Here is a 19906-nt window from a genome sequence, read left to right on the forward strand (position 1 = left end):
TAGGAAAAAGCATATGGAAGGATCTCACAGTGAATTATTAATATGTGATCTGAAGGGATCAGTACTAAATGCCGCCGGCCGGAATCCCGGCGGTCGAAATACCGACGCCGGAATCCCGACCACACAATTACGACAGGGGTTGGCGAGCGGAACGCAGCCCCTTGCGGCCTCGCTTCGCTGGCCACGCTGCGGGCACGGTGCCTCGCTACGCTCGCCACACTATTATATTCTCCCTCTATGGGTGTCGTGGACACCCACGGAGGGAGAATATGTCGGGATTGTGGCGGTCGGGATTGTGGCGTCGGTATTTCGACCAGCGGCATCTTGACAGCATCCCGATCTGAAATATGTGTGTATATATTGTACACTTGAAGGTGAGGTACCTTCACTCTGGCATTGCCATCCCTCACGTTTTAATTGGCAGAGGTTCCCACATTTCAGCCAAACTGCCAACTTTCTGCACATTTCAGCTAGCCACCTCGGGCAGCTGTTTGCGCCCAAACGGAGCAACAATGAATTGCTCCATTGTGCGCCAACTAGTGGCAGTAGCAGGGAAAACTCTTAAAATCCCCCCCACAGCTATAATTAGGTTTTGCCATTCTATAAAAGGATGCATTAAGAGTCGTTAATAGTGGCTGTACCCCTATAACTAAGCAACATATTACTGTCAAACAGAATATACATAATAAGCACAAATCACAAAGAAACATGAAGGATCAAATAGAAATGTTTAATTCCATTGTTATGATAGATTAGTGTAATTATAAGTAAAGACAATTCGGTGACTGAAAAATACATCAAGAGATTAAATGTTCGACTCTACAGTGCAGAGGAATCTGTGGCACCTTATAAACAATTACAAGTGTTCATTTACATACCACATTGCCCTCTGTGTCCTGTAGGCTACAAAGAGAAGGGTTTAATCCAAGGATCTGAGGTGAGGAGGTAGAAGTTGACATTATGGCAGTGACTAAAGTGTCTGAAGTTGTGCCTATAACGTAAAAAAGAAAAGTCCATACATCAGAATTACAACTAGAAGCAAGACACAAAAAAGTTTTATGAATTACAGTACCAAATGATCAATCAACACTTAATATACTTTCACATATCTGCTAAAATAAAAGTACAAAATTTGCTAGAGTATACTGTATTTGTGGGGAGACTGGTGTGCTCTTACTTGAACAAGGGATAACGTTATAGCTGCACATTTTATGGTCCATTTCCGCTCACATCCAAAATGCTTGGGACCAGAAGTATTTTGGAATATTGGAATATATGATATATTGGGGATGGGACACAAGTCTAAATATAGAATGCATTTATGTTTCATATACACACACAGCCAGAAAATCATTTTATACATTTTTTTTAATAATTGTTCATTGAATCATCAGAAAGCAAAGACCTCACTATTTCTGTTTCACTGTACAAATTCCATATTTTGGGATAATTTCGTTTTTCAAAATTTTGGATATGTGATACTATCTGTATTAACAAACTGAATAGCAGCCAGACCACTGATTTGGGTGTACTCCCTGGGAATGCACCAGTGCACACAGCCCCACGACATGTCACAGCATGTGCAACTATCTATAGTAATCAGAGGACATGCCAGGAAGAGAGAACTGGCATAAAATGAATGAAAACAGTATCAATGGCAGCAATAAATCATCCAGAGGCATCAGTCTATGAGGAAGGTAGCAGACTGTCCGCAGTTAGACACCAATATAAATTATTAACAATTATGTAATTATTAATAGGAGGTGGAACAGAAAAAAAAATATTAGATCTCAAACACAGCTCCATTGGTGTGGGGGGGAAGTTACCTGACCTTTAGAAAAAGAAAGAAAAAAAAAAACAATTGCTACAAAATGACAAAGAGGTGACAGGTCTTTCCTTAAAAGATGGACTGACAGCTGGTTACCTGTAGGCGTGTAATACAGTACCTAGTGCTTTCCTACTCCATACACATCTCGTTCTGTATACGGGATGTATTTAATGAGATTTATATTTTGTGGTTAAAATAGAACTATGCCAATATGGAACAAAAAGAAAGCTCCGTTTCCAGTACACGGCACAGCAGCAATACGGGCGTACAACATGACGGTACAGTACACGACGGCAGGAGAAGTGGCCACAGCAGGCAGGTGTACGCAGCGGGCAGCAGTCACAGTAGCAGGCGCCAGTGCGGGGCCGGAGAGCGGCAGGCCGCGGGGTCTGTGAGGCGCAGTGTTATTGGCGCCGGGTGCTACATGCACGGGGCCGGGCAGCGCAGAGCAAGCTGTAACCTCACCCTGATATCACCTAGGTACCGTGCAGCGCCCCTATGCTCCCCTGGCGGCCTACCTGTCCACAACTAAGTACGAGAAGGCGCCATCTTCCAGGAGATGACCACGTCCGGCTTCCGTAACATGGCGGCGGCCGCCGTTTCCGCTCCTCTACAGAGGAGGTTTTCCTTCAGGCGGCCATTTTAGAAGGATTACGAGTAGCCGAAGATAAACCATAGAGAGGATGGAGCCTATAGCCTAGAAGGGCCCGGGCTGCAACAGCAGCTGCTATGCACTGCAGAAGCCTACGCGTTGGTTCTAGGTCTGTCCTCTAGGAGCAGCATTCCTATAGCTGTTCGCTGACCATTCCATCATGTGTTATGAACGTTCCACACACCCCCAGCGGTTGCAGATGTGTAATGTCCCTGGCTCGCTGGCCCCTATTATTATTCATATAACTCCTCTTTAACTTCGGAGACGAATGGCAATAAATGCAGATTAGAATGCACATGTCACCCTTATCAGAGTAGCCCCGCTACTAGCCCAGACCACCGCAGACGCGTGCTAAATACTAGTATGGCAGGAGAGCTGGAAATGTCGCACATAGCTGATTCTAGAAATAGCTCCCAGAACGAGCCCGGATAGCTCAGTCGGTAGAGCATCAGACTTTTAATCTGAGGGTCCAGGGTTCAAGTCCCTGTTCGGGCGACTCGTTAGTTTTTTTTTTTTTTTTAAATATTATTTCATATAATATCTATCCATGTATAATTGAACTTTCTTTTTCATTATGAGTATTCACACCATCGGAAATAGGTCCATTATACATGTTGGTAATACACAGTGCCTTGCATATTGCTGCGCAGCCGTGTACCCCTAGAAAGTTAACTAATTTGAATACTATATGACATATTCTCTTGCAAATACAGAAAATAAATTTATATTGTAAAAATGTATAGCCAATAAAGAAAACTGGAATGCCGCCCGAACAGGGACTTGAACCCTGGACCCTCAGATTAAAAGTCTGATGCTCTACCGACTGAGCTATCCGGGCACTCACATGACAAATTAGTTGTTTTAAAAGGGTAGTATATATGTAGAATTCCTTAAATGTAGAAAGCGTTCCATGGGGGGATTTCAATTCTTTGGAAAGACGATTGGGTGTCTGTTTTTTCCTGTCTATTAGGAAAATACAGACACCCAACTGACTTTTCAAACAATTGAACTCCCCCCAGATGTTTGTTACCCTTGTCATTTTAATTTGAGTGCTTTTATGATTTATAAATGTTATTCTAAAACAAGTTTCTAGGTTTATTAGTCAAAAAATGAGATACAGGATCCCCTACAAGAATTGACTCATTTGCAGATGCTATAGAAAAAAAATACATAGGCAAATTAGTAGTATGTATTTACAAGTCTTTCTTTATAATAATGCAACTGTCATGTCTTTCAATTTAAAATTTAAGGGTGGTGTAAGGTGCCATTTATACCTAACTAGCTGTTCTACCTGTTCTTCGCATGGGAGTTTCTGATTTTTACTGTTGTAAATACATACCTCCCAACTTTCCCGATTTTCGCGGGAAAGTCCCTTTTTTTGGGACTGTCGCACCCGTGGGCCGCAGTGTCCCACGGTGGGGGAGGGGGGGGGGGGGGCAGTTGGGAGGCACCTGTTACTGCTGCTCAGCGGTGAATAGATGCTGTGTGCATGCGCCCGGCCCGCATCTATTTACAGGTGACAGAGGCCCCTCAGTGATGGTAAAAGGGGGCGTGACTCGCGATCGCGGCTCTGCCTCAAGGCCACGCCTCCTTTCATGTAGGCCACACCCCCTATTCAGGCACGCGCATGCTTCTCGAGCGCACCATGGTCCCTCTTTCTACTTTTAAAAAGTTGGGAGTTATGTAAATATAAATGAGTGTTAAAAATTTGGTAAATCTATAGGGCTGTAAATTTGAAATGTCTTAATGTAAGTAAATATTAATCCATGGTTCTTGGCGTTACCAGAGGAGCACCCATAGCAGATATGGTAAAAAGTGATAGGACTATTTTTGTAGTTTATAAAATTTGACACACTGGGGGTGCAATCCAAATTTTGATCCGATTGTCCGTTTTGGCGTTATCGTTCACGCATCGCAAGCCATGCATCGGTAATGATGTAAGAGGGAGACGGCGGTGCGTGTAGTGCCTGCTGCCGTGCAGGTGTAGGTTCACAACTTACCGGGCGCCGCAATCTCTCACTTTCGGGTACCGGAACCTTCAATGGACCTGGCTGAAATTCCTCTGTCGGACCCGATGACCTAGGAGGAAGGAGATTGCTGAGTGCTGTCCTCCTGACTGTGGACCGAAACGCCCTCCGGAGCCGAGGAAAATAGTGCTTTCGGGCTAGGTGAGGGTCATCCCAGGCGTCCGCCTCAGAGCCCGAATTTCACCTATTGGCACTCTCGCACCAGGTGGAAATTCTACCTTGCACCGGCGTGCAAGGCTCACCGTTCGCCCTGAAGGAAGGGAGACAGATAGGGACACACAGACAGATGTTACTCACCGTCCTACGTCTTGTACTCCGATCTTCTCCACTTACAGGTCCCTGTAAGGAAGCAAAGAGAGAAACAGCCGTGCAGGGTCTAACTCTAATCTAGTGTGCGTCCGCTACACTTACTGCATAACAAAGCCCTCAAACTGGCTCAAGTGTAAGTGGTGCAACACAAACTCTAAAACAACATTTTGCCCTGCACGGTAACAACACACACATCGGAGTACAACATCAAACGGTGCTGTCCCTTTAAATCCCTACCTACCGCTGGAAGGGGGTGGGCGCCACACAGCTTGCCCACCTCCTGTACACTTCCGGGGGCTCAGGTCAAGCGGACCTGCCTACCTAACACCTCAGGGTGGCCTGGGCCTAGTGCCCAGTGCCACCTTTATTCACCTTGTTGGGGCACTTACTCACTGGGCCTAGCGCCCCCTGACTGCGCACAGGCCGGAGGCCTGACTTCATCCACGGGCCTAGTGCCCGCCTAACTCGTCACTCGTGGGTGACCTGGGCCTGGTGCCCAGGGTCACCTTGTGTTACCCTAATTGGCCAAAGTACACTAGGGCCTAATGCCCTCTAATGTCCCCACAGGCCTATCGCCTGGATTGCCCCCCCGGGCCTAGTGCCCGCCTACTGCGCCGCTTAGGCGGCTTGGGCCTAATGCCCAAACCACCGACTGGGTATGTTGCCCCTTTTCTCCGGACCGGGCCACGGGCCGGGGGGCACCCCAACTACGCGCAGCCTCGGACCCAGAGGAGCCGATCAAATGTACCCACGGGCCGGAAGGGCCTGACTTTACCCACGGGCCTAATGCCCGAACACCCGGTGGTCTAGTGAAGAATCACCCTACAAGAGGGTGGTGCAGGCCCAAGGCCGCTTACCCGCCTCGACGGGAGAGGCTGCAGAGGGGAGCTTCGTCAGCTCTTTTGCTTCCCTCTCTCTGCAGCACTCTCCGCCGGACCTCCGCTGCTGGACTCCTGGCTCCGCCTCTTCTGCCTTCTCCGTGCCGGCTGTCGTCTTCCTTCTTCGCGGGTTCTTCAGCCTCCTCCGACGCCGCTGCTCCTGGTCTTCTGCCGCTGTCTTCTGGAGCTCTTCACTGCTCCGGCTCCGGCGCGAAACTGAGCTCCGCCGCCACCCAGCGCCTGATATAAGCCGCTGGGAGGAGGCGGAGCCATGACGCGTCGGACTCCAATTGGTCCGCCGCGGCGAGCACTGATTGGCCCGCCGCGGCGACTCCTCATTGGGCGCCAAGCCGCGATTGGCTCGCGTCCGGCACCCAGCTCAAATCCTGGGGCACTGATTGGAGGAACTTGGATCCTCTCGGATCCCAGTTCCTCCGTGCCCCGGCCCGACCGCCGTGCCGCCGCCCGCCGCCGCCTCACATTTCCCCCCCGTTTGTCCTTTGTAGTCCCTACAAAGGAAGCCTGAGACCAGATAAAATCCGGGTCGGCATACCGAGGACCAGGCACACCGCGGCTGGAACGCTGGGACCGCCGAGGCAAAGGAGGTACCACAGGCCTGGGGGCCACAGCATCCTGGAGGCTACTGTCGTGAGGTGGGACCACTGGGACCCACCAATCTTCATCCAGGCCAGCCCCCCTGGGCAAAGATGTCAACGCGGTGTCCTCCCCAGCCATTGGAGCCGTATCCAGACCGGGGGCACCATCGTCCTCCCCGTCCTCTGGGAACCAACAAGGGCGCAGCATATCCCGATGAAGGGTCCTCAACCGACCAGACCCATCTGTCGCTTCCACCTGGTAAACCGGACCATCTTCGGTGAGGTGCTTTCGGACAACATAGGGCCATACCTCCCACTTCTCCGCCAGTTTGCCACCCGGCGTGTCATGCGGACCAGCACCCGCTGTCCCACGTCAAAAGGCTCCGCCCCTCGAGTTCTAGGGGGTATATGAGTGTGGTCGGCTATCCTCTTCCGAGTTACTTCATGAGCCACCCTTAAACGCTGCTGATGTTCTGCGACCCAGTCTGAGGGCAATGAACCCCCTTCCTCCCGAAATTCAGCCAAGTGCAGGTCTTGCGCTTCACGCCCTGGGCGGCCAAACATCAAAAAGAAAGGGGAGTAGCCGGTGGTGCTATGAACCTGGTTGTTATAGGCCCACACCAGCTCGGCCACATGCTCGGGCCACCTCCTCCTCTTGGTGTCCTCCAGGGTCCGCAGCATCTGGAGCAAAGTCCGATTGAAACGCTCACAGGCACCATTTCCCTGAGGATGATACGGAGTGGTACGGGATTTCCGCATCCCATAAAGTCGACAAAGCTGTTCCATTAGTCTCCCTTGGAAACAAGCCCCTTGGTCTGAATGGACCCTCTCGGGGCACCCAAACTGCCGGATGAAATGCTCGACCATGGCTTTGGTAGCAGACTCCGCCGTCTGATCTCTGGTGGGGACCACGACCATGAACTTGGTGAAGTGATCCGTCATGACCAGGGCATATTGATGACCACTAACGGACTCCCCAATCAGAACGTAATCAATCATCAACAACTCCAGGGGACGACTCGTCTGTACAGTATGTACAGATGCATGCTGTGCGTTTGGTTTGACAACCCCACATCTCCGACACTCTCGGCACACTCTCTCCACCAACGTCCATAACTGAGGGGCAAAAAACTGGCGCTGCATCCACTGAAAGGTTTTTGCTGCCCCCAAATGGGCTCCGCCCTCGTGCGCTTCCGTCACTAAAGCCCTTAGAGCCGCCTCCGGCACCACAATCTGTTCCACCATCCTCAGTTCGTGGTGAAGGTACACTTGTCGACGCAGCGTTCCGGCGCAGACGAGTAATCGGTCCCAACTCCGCAGGACCCTTCGACAGTAGGGAGTCAGCCGACTCCTCTCCCACTGGCTAGGCCAATGTCTCTTTTGTTTCCATTGCCTTACGATGCTCAGTCCTGGATCGTTCTTCTGTAAGGAAGCCCACTCTTGTTCCATGTTCCGGAGCAGAGCAGCGCACTCAACTACTGCTGGCCCTCCCGTGGTAACAGGGCCTTCGATCCTGGTCAAGTCCGGGACTTCAGTGCTCTCGTCCTCGAGGTACCTCGAAGTCGGGGGTAGGGGCATAGGAAACCGCGACAGCGCATCCGCGTTCCCGTTACTCTTCCCTGGCCGATAGTGTATTTTATAGCTGAATTTCGGCAACCGGGCTACCCAACGCTGCTCCAGGGCGCCCAGCTTTGCAGTTTCTAGATAGGCAAGGGGATTGTTGTCCGTGTAGATTTCCACATGGGTAGCGGTCAAGTACTCGGCGAACTTCTCAGTCACGGCCCAGACGACAGCCAACTGTTCTAACTTAAAAGAACTGTAGTTGTCCGGGTTCCGCTCGGTTTCCCTCAAACTTCGACTACCATATGCGATCACTCGTTCTTGGCCATCTTGTTCTTGCAAAAGGACTGCTCCCAATCCCTGTAGGCTACCATCGGTGCAGAGCCGAAATGGTTTCTCAAAATCAGCATACCCCAGAACCGGAGCCTCTGTGAGCAATTCCTTCAGTCGCCGAAATGCCTTCTCCTGTGCCTCACCCCAGGCTATCATCTGCGATTTTTTTGTAGTGGGCACCCCTCGAAGCAGGGCATGCAACGGTTCCGCGATTTTCGCAAAGTCCTTGATAAACCGCCGATAGAACCCGACCAACCCCAGGAACGTGCGCAGTTCAGTGGTAGTGGTGGGTGTCTTCTAGTCCTGGACTGCTGAAATCTTGCTGGGCGTAGGACAGACTCCTTCTCTGGACACCACATGCCCCAAGTACTCCAAGCTCGACTTTAGAAGATGAAACTTGCGGGGCTTGAGCTTGAGCCCATACTTCTCCAGGCGCTGCAACACCACATCCAGACGCGTCAAATGTTCCTCCAGAGTGGGGGCAAACACAATGATATCGTCCAGATATATCAGCAGAGCTTCGAAATTCAAGTCTCCCAAACATCTCTCCATCATCCGCTGGAATGTAGCCGGGGCATTGGTGAGCCCAAAAGGCATGCGCAAGAACTCAAACAGCCCCATCGGAGTTGTAAAGGCGGTCTTTTCTTGATCCGGTGGGTTAACCGCCACTTGCCAGTACCCACTGGCCAAGTCCATCGTGGAGAAATACCAAGCATTCCCCAGGGCCGCCAAAGACTCCTCTATCCTGGGCAACGGGTAGGCATCTCTCACGGTACCACTATTTAACCGCCGATAGTCCACGCAGAACCGGATGGAACCATCCTTCTTCCAGACCAACACGATGGGCGCAGCCCATGGACTTTTGCTCTCGCGAATGACCTGGTTGTCCAACATCTGCCACAACATCTTCTTGACCTCCTGATAGAGTTTAGGTGGGATGGGACGATACCTTTCCCGGATTGGAGGGCTCTCTCCAGTACGTATCTCGTGTTTCAAATCTACCGTATATCCGAAATCCTCCTCATGCCGGGAGAACGCCTTCCGCCGTTCCCACAGCATATGCTCCAACTTCTGTACCATAACGGGGCTACATTCGTCCAGACAGACATCCATCTGTTCTCGGATAACCCGGCCGCACCAATCCGTACTGGGTTCCTCATCCTTATCCAGGCTCACCGCCATGGACCATGGTCCTTGTTCGTCCGTATGCAACAAGACCTGTCGCCCCCCTGAAACTCCGTCTCGGGCGACAGCCGTTACGTTGGCAATGGTGGCTCCTGCCGGAATTTTCCTGGTCTCGTCCAAGAGATTACACAGCCGAACCAACACCTTGCTGTCCCTTACTACCGCCAGGGTTCGGGCTAGGATGATTCCAGAGTCCATTCCGAGGTAACCATTGGGTTCCACCATCACTTCCAATCCCTCCAAGCGTTGGTGAGTCCGCACCTAGAGGGGAAGGATTATTTCCTGGCGGGGAGGTAACTCTATCTGTTGCAGATGACCGGTCCGAATTGCCCCCAGGGATTCCTGCCGATGTCCAGCCTCACATATTCTCCCCACCTGCTGAAATGCTTGTTGCACCGGCCGTTGGACACCCATTTCTTTCCAGTACTGCGGACCCCTTTCCTGGAACAAAAGCTGATTGAGATCTTGGAGGACGTTCATGCCCACAATCACTGGTCCGTGACTCAAACCCAAGCTTCCCACGACCAGTATTCCTTTCTTCCCCACTGCCTGCCCACAGATCGAGATCTCCATCCACACCACTCCGACAACCGGAATAGGAAGGTTGTTGGCAGCCGTAAGGGTAACCCAGCTTTCCAACACCGAATCCTTCAAATGAGAATAATGCTCCAGGAAACAAGCCTCAGACATGGTGGTGACCTGCGAGCCAGTATCCAACAGGCATTTCTGCTCCTTTCCCCCAAGACACCCAACCACAACGGGACACTCACCCACTATATCGGCCGAATCCACTATAGTGGTTCCCCCTCCGCTCGTCTCCCTCGCGGGTGGTCCCGCTACCGCGAGGGACTCTAGTTTAACGAAGGGTCTTGCCTAGGCTCACTACATTCCCGGGCAATGTGTCCAAACCTATTGCAGCGGTAGCAACGGGGACCCCTACCTTCCCTGGGACGAGCGCCCCCAACATTGGCTCGTGATTCCCTGTGCAGACGGTGCGGCGCCCGATCTTCGGACCCACCCTGACCTCTCTGCCTATGAACCTCATCTCGCAACTGGGAGATCTCTGCTTTCATTTCCAGAGTGACTTTGGCGAATGCCGCCTTAAGGTCTTAGACACAGGCTTCCATGGGGCTGGGTTCTCTGCTGGCTACAGCAGATACCGGTGCCAACCATTGTGGGGCCATGGCATAAGGTCCAAAATTGGCATTTCGATCCCTAGCGACCGCCTCCACTTGGACCTGACGGAAGGTCATCTTCTTGTCGTTGGCAATCTTATCCAACAGGAACTGTCGAATGGGGATACTCCGTAAGCCCAGTGCAAACTGATCTCTCAGCATCACGCTGGGGTTAACCAGGGACCCCAAACCTTCCGGGTCACGCCGCGTGATTTCACTCAACATTTCCTGCAGTGCATTGGCAAACTGGGGTATAGACTCGTCCTCCCTCTGGAATCGGTTGAACAATTGCTGACGCAGGGTTCCAGCAGAAGCCGTGTTACCATAGGCACCCTCGAGGATCGCGAGTACCTCTTCCAACGTCTTCCGCTCCTCCTCTGGAACAAGGATCACAGACCGCCAGGCTTCTCCATCCAGCGTATTCAAGGCCAAGTGGAACTGCATTTCAGGGGGCACCCCCTACAGTTGGATGATTCCATCCAGCCTCTTCTTCCAGTCTGCCAACGGCATATTCTGCCCATCGTACCGAGGGGTATGCGTCAATGCCGGTCCAAAATTGAATTTCCTCTCCGTTCCCGGAGGAGCGTTGTTTTCCGCGTCCATATCCTGCCGACTACGCCAAATGTAAGAGGGAGACGGCGGTGCGTGTAGTGCCTGCTGCCGTGCAGGTGTAGGTTCACCACTTACCGGGCGCCGCAATCTCTCACTTTCGGGTACCGGAACCTTCAATGGACCTGGCTGAAATTCCTCTGTCGGACCCGATGACCTAGGAGGAAGGAGATTGCTGAGTGCTGTCCTCCTGACTGTGGACCGAAACGCCCTCCGGAGCCGAGGAAAATAGTGCTTTCGGGCTAGGTGAGGGTCATCCCAGGCGTCCGCCTCAGAGCCCGAATTTCACCTATTGGCACTCTCGCACCAGGTGGAAATTCTACCTTGCACCGGCGTGCAAGGCTCACCGTTCGCCCTGAAGGAAGGGAGACAGATAGGGACACACAGACAGATGTTACTCACCGTCCTACGTCTTGTACTCCGATCTTCTCCACTTACAGGTCCCTGTAAGGAAGCAAAGAGAGAAACAGCCGTGCAGGGTCTAACTCTAATCTAGTGTGCGTCCGCTACACTAACTGCATAACAATGCCCTCAAACTGGCTCAAGTGTAAGTGGTGCAACACAAACTATGCACAAACTCTAAAACAACATTTTGCCCTGCACGGTAACAACACACACATTGGAGTACAACATCAAACGGTGCTGTCCCTTTAAATCCCTACCTACCGCTGGAAGGGGGTGGGCGCCACACAGCTTGCCCACCTCCTGTACACTTCCGGGGGCTCAGGTCAAGCGGACCTGCCTACCTAACACCTCAGGGTGGCCTGGGCCTAGTGCCCAGTGCCTCTTTTATTCACCTTGTGGGGGCACTTACTCACTGGGCCTAGCACCCCCTGACTGCGCACAGGCCGGAGGCCTGACTTCACCCACAGGCCTAGTGCCCGCCTAACTCGTCACTCGTGGGTGACCTGGGCCTGGTGCCCAGGGTCACCTTGTGTTACCCTAATTGGCCAAAGTACACTAGGGCCTAATGCCCTCTAATGTCCCCACAGGCCTATTGCCTGGATTGCCCCCCCGGGCCTAGTGCCCGCCTACTGCGCCGCTTAGGCGGCTTGGGCCTAACGCCCAAACCACCGACTGGGTATGTTGCCCCTTTTCTCCGGACCGGGCCACGGGCCGGGGGGAACCCCGACTACGCGCAGCCTCGGACCCAGAGGAGCCGATCAAATGTACCCACGGGCCGGGAGGGCCCGACTGAATGCCCACAGGCCGGAAGGGCCTGACTTTACCCACGGGCCTAATGCACGAACAGCCGGTGGTCTAGTGAAGAATCACCCTACAAGAGGGTGGTGCAGGCCCAAGGCCGCTTACCCGCCTCGACGGGAGAGGCTGCAGAGGGGAGCTTCGTCAGCTCTTTTGCTTTCCTCTCTCTGCAGCACTCTCCGCCGGACCTCCGCTGCTGGACTCCTGGCTCCGCCTCTTCTGCCTTCTCCGTGCCGGCTGTCGTCTTACTTCTTTGCGGGTTCTTCAGCCTCCTCCGGCGCCGCTGCTCCTGGTCTTCTGCCGCTGTCTTCTGGAGCTCTTCACAGCTCCTGCTCCGGCGCGAAACTGAGCTCCGCCGCCGCCCAGCGCCTGATATAAGCCGCTGGGAGGAGGCGGAGCCATGACGCGGCGGACTCCAATTGGTCCGCCGCGGCGAGCACTGATTGGCCCGCCGCGGCGACTACTCATTGGGCGCCAAGCCGCGAGCCGCGATTGGCTCGCGTCCGGCGCCCAGCTCAAATCCTGGGGCGCTGATTGGAGGAACTTGGATCCTCTCGGTCCCAGTTCCTCCGTGCCCCGGCCCGACCGCCGTGCCGCCGCCCGCCGCCGCCTCACATTGACGTAATTATGTCAACCCCCTGCTCATCGGCTTGGGGGAGGTGTATTAAAATTCTAATTACATAGTTTTCTTATTTCCCACCTGAACAACACCTATGTTAGATTTCATCTTCCTAACATATCGGGAAGTGAGAGAATTAGTGATGAGTCAGTCAGTCAGTGAGTGAGTGAGGGCTTTCACATTTATATATATAGGTTTATGAAGCTAAGAAATCCCTGCATTCCTTGGGAAGCGGTTAAAATACAGCTAGTCAGGATCCCAGCGGTCACAATGCCGTTCCCCGCCGCACCCGCCGCACCGCCGCTGATGTGAGGGAAGGAGAGCGCAGCCTGTGCCTCTCCTTCCCCTCAGTCTCCGGCGGGTGTCTCAGTTTAATTCAGCGCCGATCCGTGAGCCAATCAGAGCTTGTGGTGCGAGCTCTGATTGGCTCACGGATCGGCGCTGAATTAAACTGAGACACCCGCCGGAGACTGAGGGGAAGGAGAGGCGCAGGCTGCGCTCTCCTCCCCTAACACAGACAGGACGGCAGCGGCAGCGGTGAGCAGGGGAGGAGGGGGGGGGACATGTATACCTGACACTGGGTGATATCTGGCACTGGGGGTGCATGTTATACCTGGCACTGGGGGATATCTGGCACTGGGGGGGGGGGGGGGGCATGTATACCTGGCATTGGGGCATATCTGGCACTGAGGGATATCTGGCACTGCGGGGGGGGGCATGTATACCTGGCATCGGGGCATATCTGGCTCTGGGGGATATCTGGCACTGGGGGGGCATGTTATACCTGGCACTGGGGGATATCTGGCAGTGGAGGGGGGGGCATGTATACCTGGCACTGGGGGATATCTGGCACTGGGGGGGGCATGTATACCTGGCACTGGGGGGCATGTATACTTGGCACTGGGAGATATCTGTCAGTGGGGGGGGGGCATGTATACCTGGCACTGGGGGATATCTGGCACTGGGGGGGCATGTATACCTGGCACTGGGGGGCATGTATACCTGGCACTGGGAGCATATCTGGCACTGGGGGGGGCATGTATACCTGGCACTGGGAGCATATCTGGCACTGGGGGGGACTTGTGTACCTGGCACTGGGGGATATCTGGCACTGGGGGCATATCTAGCACTGGAAGGACATGTGTATCTGGCACTGGGAGCATATCTGGCACTGGGGGCATATCTGGCACTGGGGGACATGTGTATCTGGCACTGGGGGGACATGTGTATCTGGCACTGGGGGGACATGTGTATCTGGCACTGGGGGCATATCTGGCACTGCGGAGACATGTGTATCTGGCACTGGGGCATATCTGACACTGAGGGCATATCTGGCAATGGGGGCATACTTGTGTATCTGGCACTGGGGGCATTTCTGTATCTGGCACTGGGGGCATATCTGGCACTGGGGGCATACTTGTGTATCTGGCACTGGGGGCATTTCTGTATCTGGCACTGGGGGGCATATCTGGCACTGTGGGGGCATTTCTGTATCTGGCACTGGGGGGGCAATGTATATCTGACACAGTGGGGGCATTTGTGTATCTGGCACTGTGGGGCAATGTGTATCTGACACTGTGAGGCAATGTATATCTGGCACTCTGGGGGCATTTGTGTATCTGGCACTGTGGGGCAATGTGTATCTGGCACTGTGAGGCAATGTGTATCTGGCACTCTGGGGACATTTGTGTATCTGGCACTCTGGGGACATTTGTGTATCTGGCACTCTGGGGGCATTTGTGTATCTGGCACTGTGGGGCAATGTGTATCTGGCACTGTGGGGCAATGTATATCTGTCACTGTGGGGCAGTGTATATCTGGCACTATTGGGGTCATACGTGTATCTGCCCCTCCCCCATATGTGTATCACGCCCCCATTTTCATTGGCCACGCCCCATGTGGCATTTGGCCACACCCATTTTTTTGCACACACAGTACCCTTAAGACATTTTTTCTACTTGCACCACTGACCCCCTCCATATGATGGAAATCTACAGGAACCCGGAATCTACAAAAACATGCCTCCCAACATGACCCTCTCCAGGAGGGACAGAATGCTCTGTTCCTGGCCTTCCTTCTTAAGCTAGGATTGCCCTCCCCTGTTTCAAACTAGTTACTTGGTAAGAAAGGTGTTTCAACACAGGTGATGGCAATCTTAAATTAAGAGGGAAGTCCAGGAACACAGCATTCTGCCCCTCATGGACAGGGCCATGTTGAGAGGTATGAAAAAAAAAAAAATATTTGCAAAATACAACAACAAAAGAAAATGTGTCTGACAATATGGGTCTGATTGTGAGTCACACACAGCAGCATCTATTGGTCACCCATCTGCGACTTTATGCCTTCCTTTGTGTATACCACCCAACTTTTGTTGATCACAATGCAGGACACAAAAAAGGGGTGTGACTTCATCTGGATGGGGGCATGACCACGGGTAGGCAGGCATGGTCTAGCGCAGGCTTTTTAAACCAGTGTGCCGTGGCACACTAGTGTGCCGCGACCAGTTGCGCGATGTGCCGTGGAGCCAGAGCAGCTTCCTGCACCTTCAGAGTGAACTGATAGCCCGCGCTCTTCTTAGAGAATCATTCATGCTCCGGCTGTGACCTGTGCCTTGATGATGCGGCGGTGTGATATCATACAGTAGGTCACGGCTGCCGCATCTCACCACTCAGCCTGCCCACCCACCAGCATACACATCTTCCAGTTCCCGCCTCCATCCACAGCTTTCCTTGCCCACCCACATCCACACCTGCCCGACCACCCGCTGTTCAGTATTCGCAGCAATCCACTATGAACAACTCCGGCCACTGAGGGACAGGGAGGAGGACAGCTGACCGGTAGGGGCTAATATTTGTTATGTTATTTCTCCTGTGGGGAGCAATAGGATTTATAGATTTATGGGAGAACAATGTGAATAATTCATGTGGGGAGCAATAGGATTTATGTGGGGAGAAATGTGATTGATTTATGTGGGGAGCAATAGGATTTATGTAAGGAGCAACATAATTTATGGGGAGCAATGTGATTGTTTTTTCTGTGTATGTGTGAGGGCCAATGTGTGTTTTAATTTTTTTTCTGTGGGGAACGGATGGTGTGCCTTGGCAATTTTAAAATATTGTTCGGTGTGCCGCAAGTAAAAAAAGGTTGAAAATCACTGGTCTAGCGGCACGTCCCGTTTCCATCATTTTGGAGTTGTGCCCAGTGCTTCCAGAGCAGCTGGACAGCCCCCAGGTTTGCCTCCCTGCACTGTTTAGATGCTATGCACATGCGCACTGCATATATTCAGGGATCACTTGCTGCTTTCCCTCTTCTGCAGGACACTGCAGCCTGTGGGTGGGACCAGAGCCGGCCCTAGCCAATTTGATGTCCTAGGCAAAATTTAGGCTGGTGCCCCCTAGCACCGCCGTTAGTTCTGCATTTGACCCAGCAACACTCAGGCAGTGGGGCCCACCGGGGAAGGGGGGGGGGTGTACCCTGTGCTCCTGTGAGCCAGTTCAACCCTGCATAATGCCCCGCAGTAATTCCACATAATACACATAATTCCACACAGTAATGCACCTTACCAGTGCTTAAAGTGGTCCTAGAGAGGTGATGGAACTCACCCCCCCCCCCCTCCACACGGCGCCCATGCAATAAAGGCATTGCGCGCGCCGCAAAAAAAGGGCGTAGTCTCAGAAAGAAAGGGGCGTGGTCACACAATAGTAATAATGCCCACAGTAGTAGCACCCCGTAATACACATAATGCCCACCGCAGTAGTGCTTCTTATACAATGCCCACAGTAGTAGTGCTCCTTATGTAATGTCCACTATACTGGTAGTGCCCACAGTGGTAGTGTCCCTTATATAGACCCCATAGTAGTGGTGTCCCTTATGCAATGCCCGCAATTGTAGTACCCCTTATGTCCCCAGGAGTGATGTCCCTTATGAAGTGCCCCCTTTACAATGCCTTCATTAGTACGGCCCCCAGTAGTAATGCCCTTAATGGTAATGCCCCTGTGTAGTATTGACCCCAGTAGTAATGTTGCCTGTAGTAATGCCCCAGTCATTTAGCCCCCTGTAGTTTAGCCCTAGTAGTTATGCCCCCAGTGGTAATGCCCCTGCAGTTATGACCACAGTAGTTTACCCCTCCTTTAGTTTAACTTCCCAGTGGTAATGCCCTGTAGTTTAGTCCTCATGTAGTTTAGCCCCAGTAGTTTAGCCCCTGTAGTTATGCCCCCAGTAGTTTAGCCCCTGTAGTTATGCCCCCAGTAGTTTAGCCCCCCTGTAGTTTGCCCCCAAGTAGTAATGCCCCTGTAGTTATGCCCCCAGTAGTAATGCCCCTGTAGTTATGCCCCCAGTAGTAATGCCCTCCTGTAGTGTGCCCCCAGTAGCTTGCCCCTTGTAGTTGGCCGCCAGTAATAATGTCCCCGAGTAGTTTGCCCCCAGTAGATATGTGCCCCAGGAGTTTCCCCCCAGTAGATGCCCCTCAGTAGTTTTCCCCCATTAGATGCCCCCAGTAGTAATGCCCCCCAGTAGTAATGCCCCCCAGTAGATGCCCCTTAGTAGTAATGCCCCCAGTAGTTTGCCCACATTAGACGCCCATTAGTAGTAATGCCCCCCAGTAGTTTGCCCCCAGTAGTAATGCCCTCAGTAGATGCCCCTTAGTAGTAATGCCCCCCAGTAGATGTCCCTTAGTAGTAATGCCCCCAGTAGTAATGCCCTCAGTAGATGCCCCTTAGTAGTAATGCTCCCCAGTAGCTTGCCCCCAGTAGTAATGCCCTCATTAGATGCCTCTTAGTAGTAATGCCCCCCAGTAGTAATGCCCTCAGTAGATGCCCCTTAGTAGTAATGCCCCCCCAGTAGTTTGCCCCCAGTAGATGCCCCCAGCAGATGCCCCTTAGTAGTAATGCCCACAGTAGTAATGCCCTCAGTAGATGCCCCTTAGTAGTAATGCACCCCAGTAGTTTGCCCCCAGTAGTAATGCCCTCAGTAGATGCCCCTTAGTAGCAATGCCCCCCAGTAGTTTGTCCACAGTAGTAATGCCCTCAGTAGATGCCCCTTAGTAGTAATGCCCCCAGTAGTAATGCCCTCAGTAGATACCCCTTAGTAGTAATACACCCCCAGTAGTTTGCCCACAGTAGTAATGCCCTCAGTAGATGCCCCTTAGTAGTAATGCCCCACAGTAGCTTGCCCCCAGTAGTAATGCCCTCAGTAGATGCCCCTTAGTAGTAATGCCCCTCCAGTAGTTTGCCCACAGTAGTAATGCCCTCAGTAGATGCCCCATCGCTGGGTTAGGTGAGCAGGATTAGGCGGAACTGCGTTCCGTCTCCAAGTGGAACTGACAGAACGCAGTTTCGCCCCGTTCAGGCTCACTTTAACCTCTGCACCTTACACATATGCCCCACATTAGTAATGCCCATAATACACAAAACTCCACACAGCAATTCACCTTTAACATATGCCCAACATTAGTAATGCTAGTGGCTTTTTTGTTAATAAAACTTACTTTTGCTTGCTGGTGTGCTTGCAGTCAGTGTGTGCGCCCATGCAGTTCCCTAGATCCGTGACTGCGTTTTGTGAGATGGGAGTGCAGGATGGGTGAGTGCTTGCGCTCGTACCCGTTAAAGGGGCACCCGTACAAGGGATGTGACCTCACAGGGTATGCCGTCCTTTGCAAGCCTCATCCTTTATTTTAGCTTGCTGGTTGGAAACAGATGGCAGCAAAGTCTAGATACTGCCATACTTGCTGGTTATACAAAAAGACCAGTATCAAACATGTAGCAACTGTCCATTCTCTTCACTGTTCAGTGTGTTTGCTGGTGTCTGTTACTCCCGGCAACTGCATGCCCTTTATTTTATACTGTGGAAGCAATATGCTCTGCTCTCCAGTCTGACGCGACTCTGAAAGTCACACTGCACTGACGTTTCATATAGATATAGTGCAACGCAACTTACTGACCACGTTACAGTGCTGGATGGACTAAAGTGTGGTGAGAACACTGCCCATGTTATATCCCTGCACAGGGGCGGATTGGGAACGAAAAGCGGCCCTGGAAAAATTTGCACTAGTGCTATGGCAGCAGCACCCTCCCCCCAAGACTTTCCAGATAGTGGGCATGTCCAGCATCAAGGGGGAAGTTAAAAGGAAATAAAATTAAATGTTATGAGCACATTATATGATACACCTTTAGAATTTAGGAAACTATATAATTCTTTAGAAAGATATATTTTCTTGCTTATTACACCAACCGTATCCCAAATCACTATTCACTCCAGAGGCGTAACTCTGGGAGGCAATGGAGTCGGCTGCCGCCGGGCTCCTGCCCTGCAGGGGGCACCACTCCTCAGGGATGTTGGGGACAGGAGTCCCAGCAGGCATTTGTAGCCATGGAGAGATAGAACCACTGACATACCTTAGTGGTGCAAGCTGTCTCACTGTTCTGTGCACCTCTGCCCCCAAGTACTACAGTCACCTGCTGCTGGCCTTTGGCTTCCGCTATGCAGGGAGGATGGAGGTCTCTGCTGGTGGTTTCTGGCTCCTAAGTCTCCTCTGTGTGTTCTGCTGCTGCCTGTCCCTCCTCAGACCCTGCCCATCGAAGACACCCTGACGGCTCCCATCCCAGACACCCAGACCCTATATGTCAGCCAAGTAGGCAGAAAGAGCATACACTAGATCATCTACAATCACAGGCTAAGTGGCAAAGTCATTTTCATATATGCAAATTGTTTGGCATCTTATTCATTATGTCTATAAATAGGACCACATGCAGTGGTGGGATTCAAATAAATGAACAACAGGTTCTATGTCCTAATGACCATTTTAAGTATACCGAAAGGTATTTTTAATAATTCATGCATTTAATACTCAAATAACACCCATTATGCGTTATGCCACACACTGTAACGCCAATTACATATTATGATACACACAGTTATAGCCCTGACACCATTTT

At 52.1% G+C, this 19906-nt stretch overlaps 1 protein-coding gene and 2 non-coding genes across 7 annotated transcripts in view; 1 reads left to right on the plus strand and 2 right to left on the minus strand.

Moving 5' to 3' along the window:
* Positions 1 to 2545, minus strand: part of MDM4 (MDM4 regulator of p53) — a 214033-nt gene extending 211488 nt beyond the window's left edge. Inside the window, exons 1-2 of one of the 5 annotated variants that reach the window (XM_063955239.1) lie at positions 2347 to 2545; positions 879 to 991 (exon numbers count right to left, since the gene is read on the minus strand). In XM_063955239.1, coding sequence (XP_063811309.1) covers positions 879 to 959 — 81 coding nt within the window. In that variant the 5' untranslated portion in view covers positions 960 to 991; positions 2347 to 2545. Of the gene's footprint in view, positions 1 to 878; positions 992 to 1924; positions 2273 to 2293 lie in introns of those variants that run through there. The other 4 variants (XM_063955236.1, XM_063955235.1, XM_063955238.1 and 1 more) reach the window with 4 other exon arrangements.
* Positions 2546 to 2902: 357 nt separating this feature from the next.
* On the plus strand, positions 2903 to 2975 carry TRNAK-UUU (transfer RNA lysine (anticodon UUU)). Its single transcript has one exon. It is a non-coding gene; the product is annotated as a tRNA-Lys (tRNA).
* A 270-nt stretch (positions 2976 to 3245) lies between these two features.
* On the minus strand, positions 3246 to 3318 carry TRNAK-UUU (transfer RNA lysine (anticodon UUU)). The gene has a single exon. It is a non-coding gene; the product is annotated as a tRNA-Lys (tRNA).
* Between the last annotated feature and the right edge of the window lie 16588 nt (positions 3319 to 19906).

The sequence above is a fragment of the Pseudophryne corroboree genome, chromosome 2 (genome assembly GCF_028390025.1).
Source record: "Pseudophryne corroboree isolate aPseCor3 chromosome 2, aPseCor3.hap2, whole genome shotgun sequence".
In the NCBI taxonomy this organism is placed as follows: Eukaryota; Metazoa; Chordata; class Amphibia; order Anura; family Myobatrachidae; genus Pseudophryne; species Pseudophryne corroboree.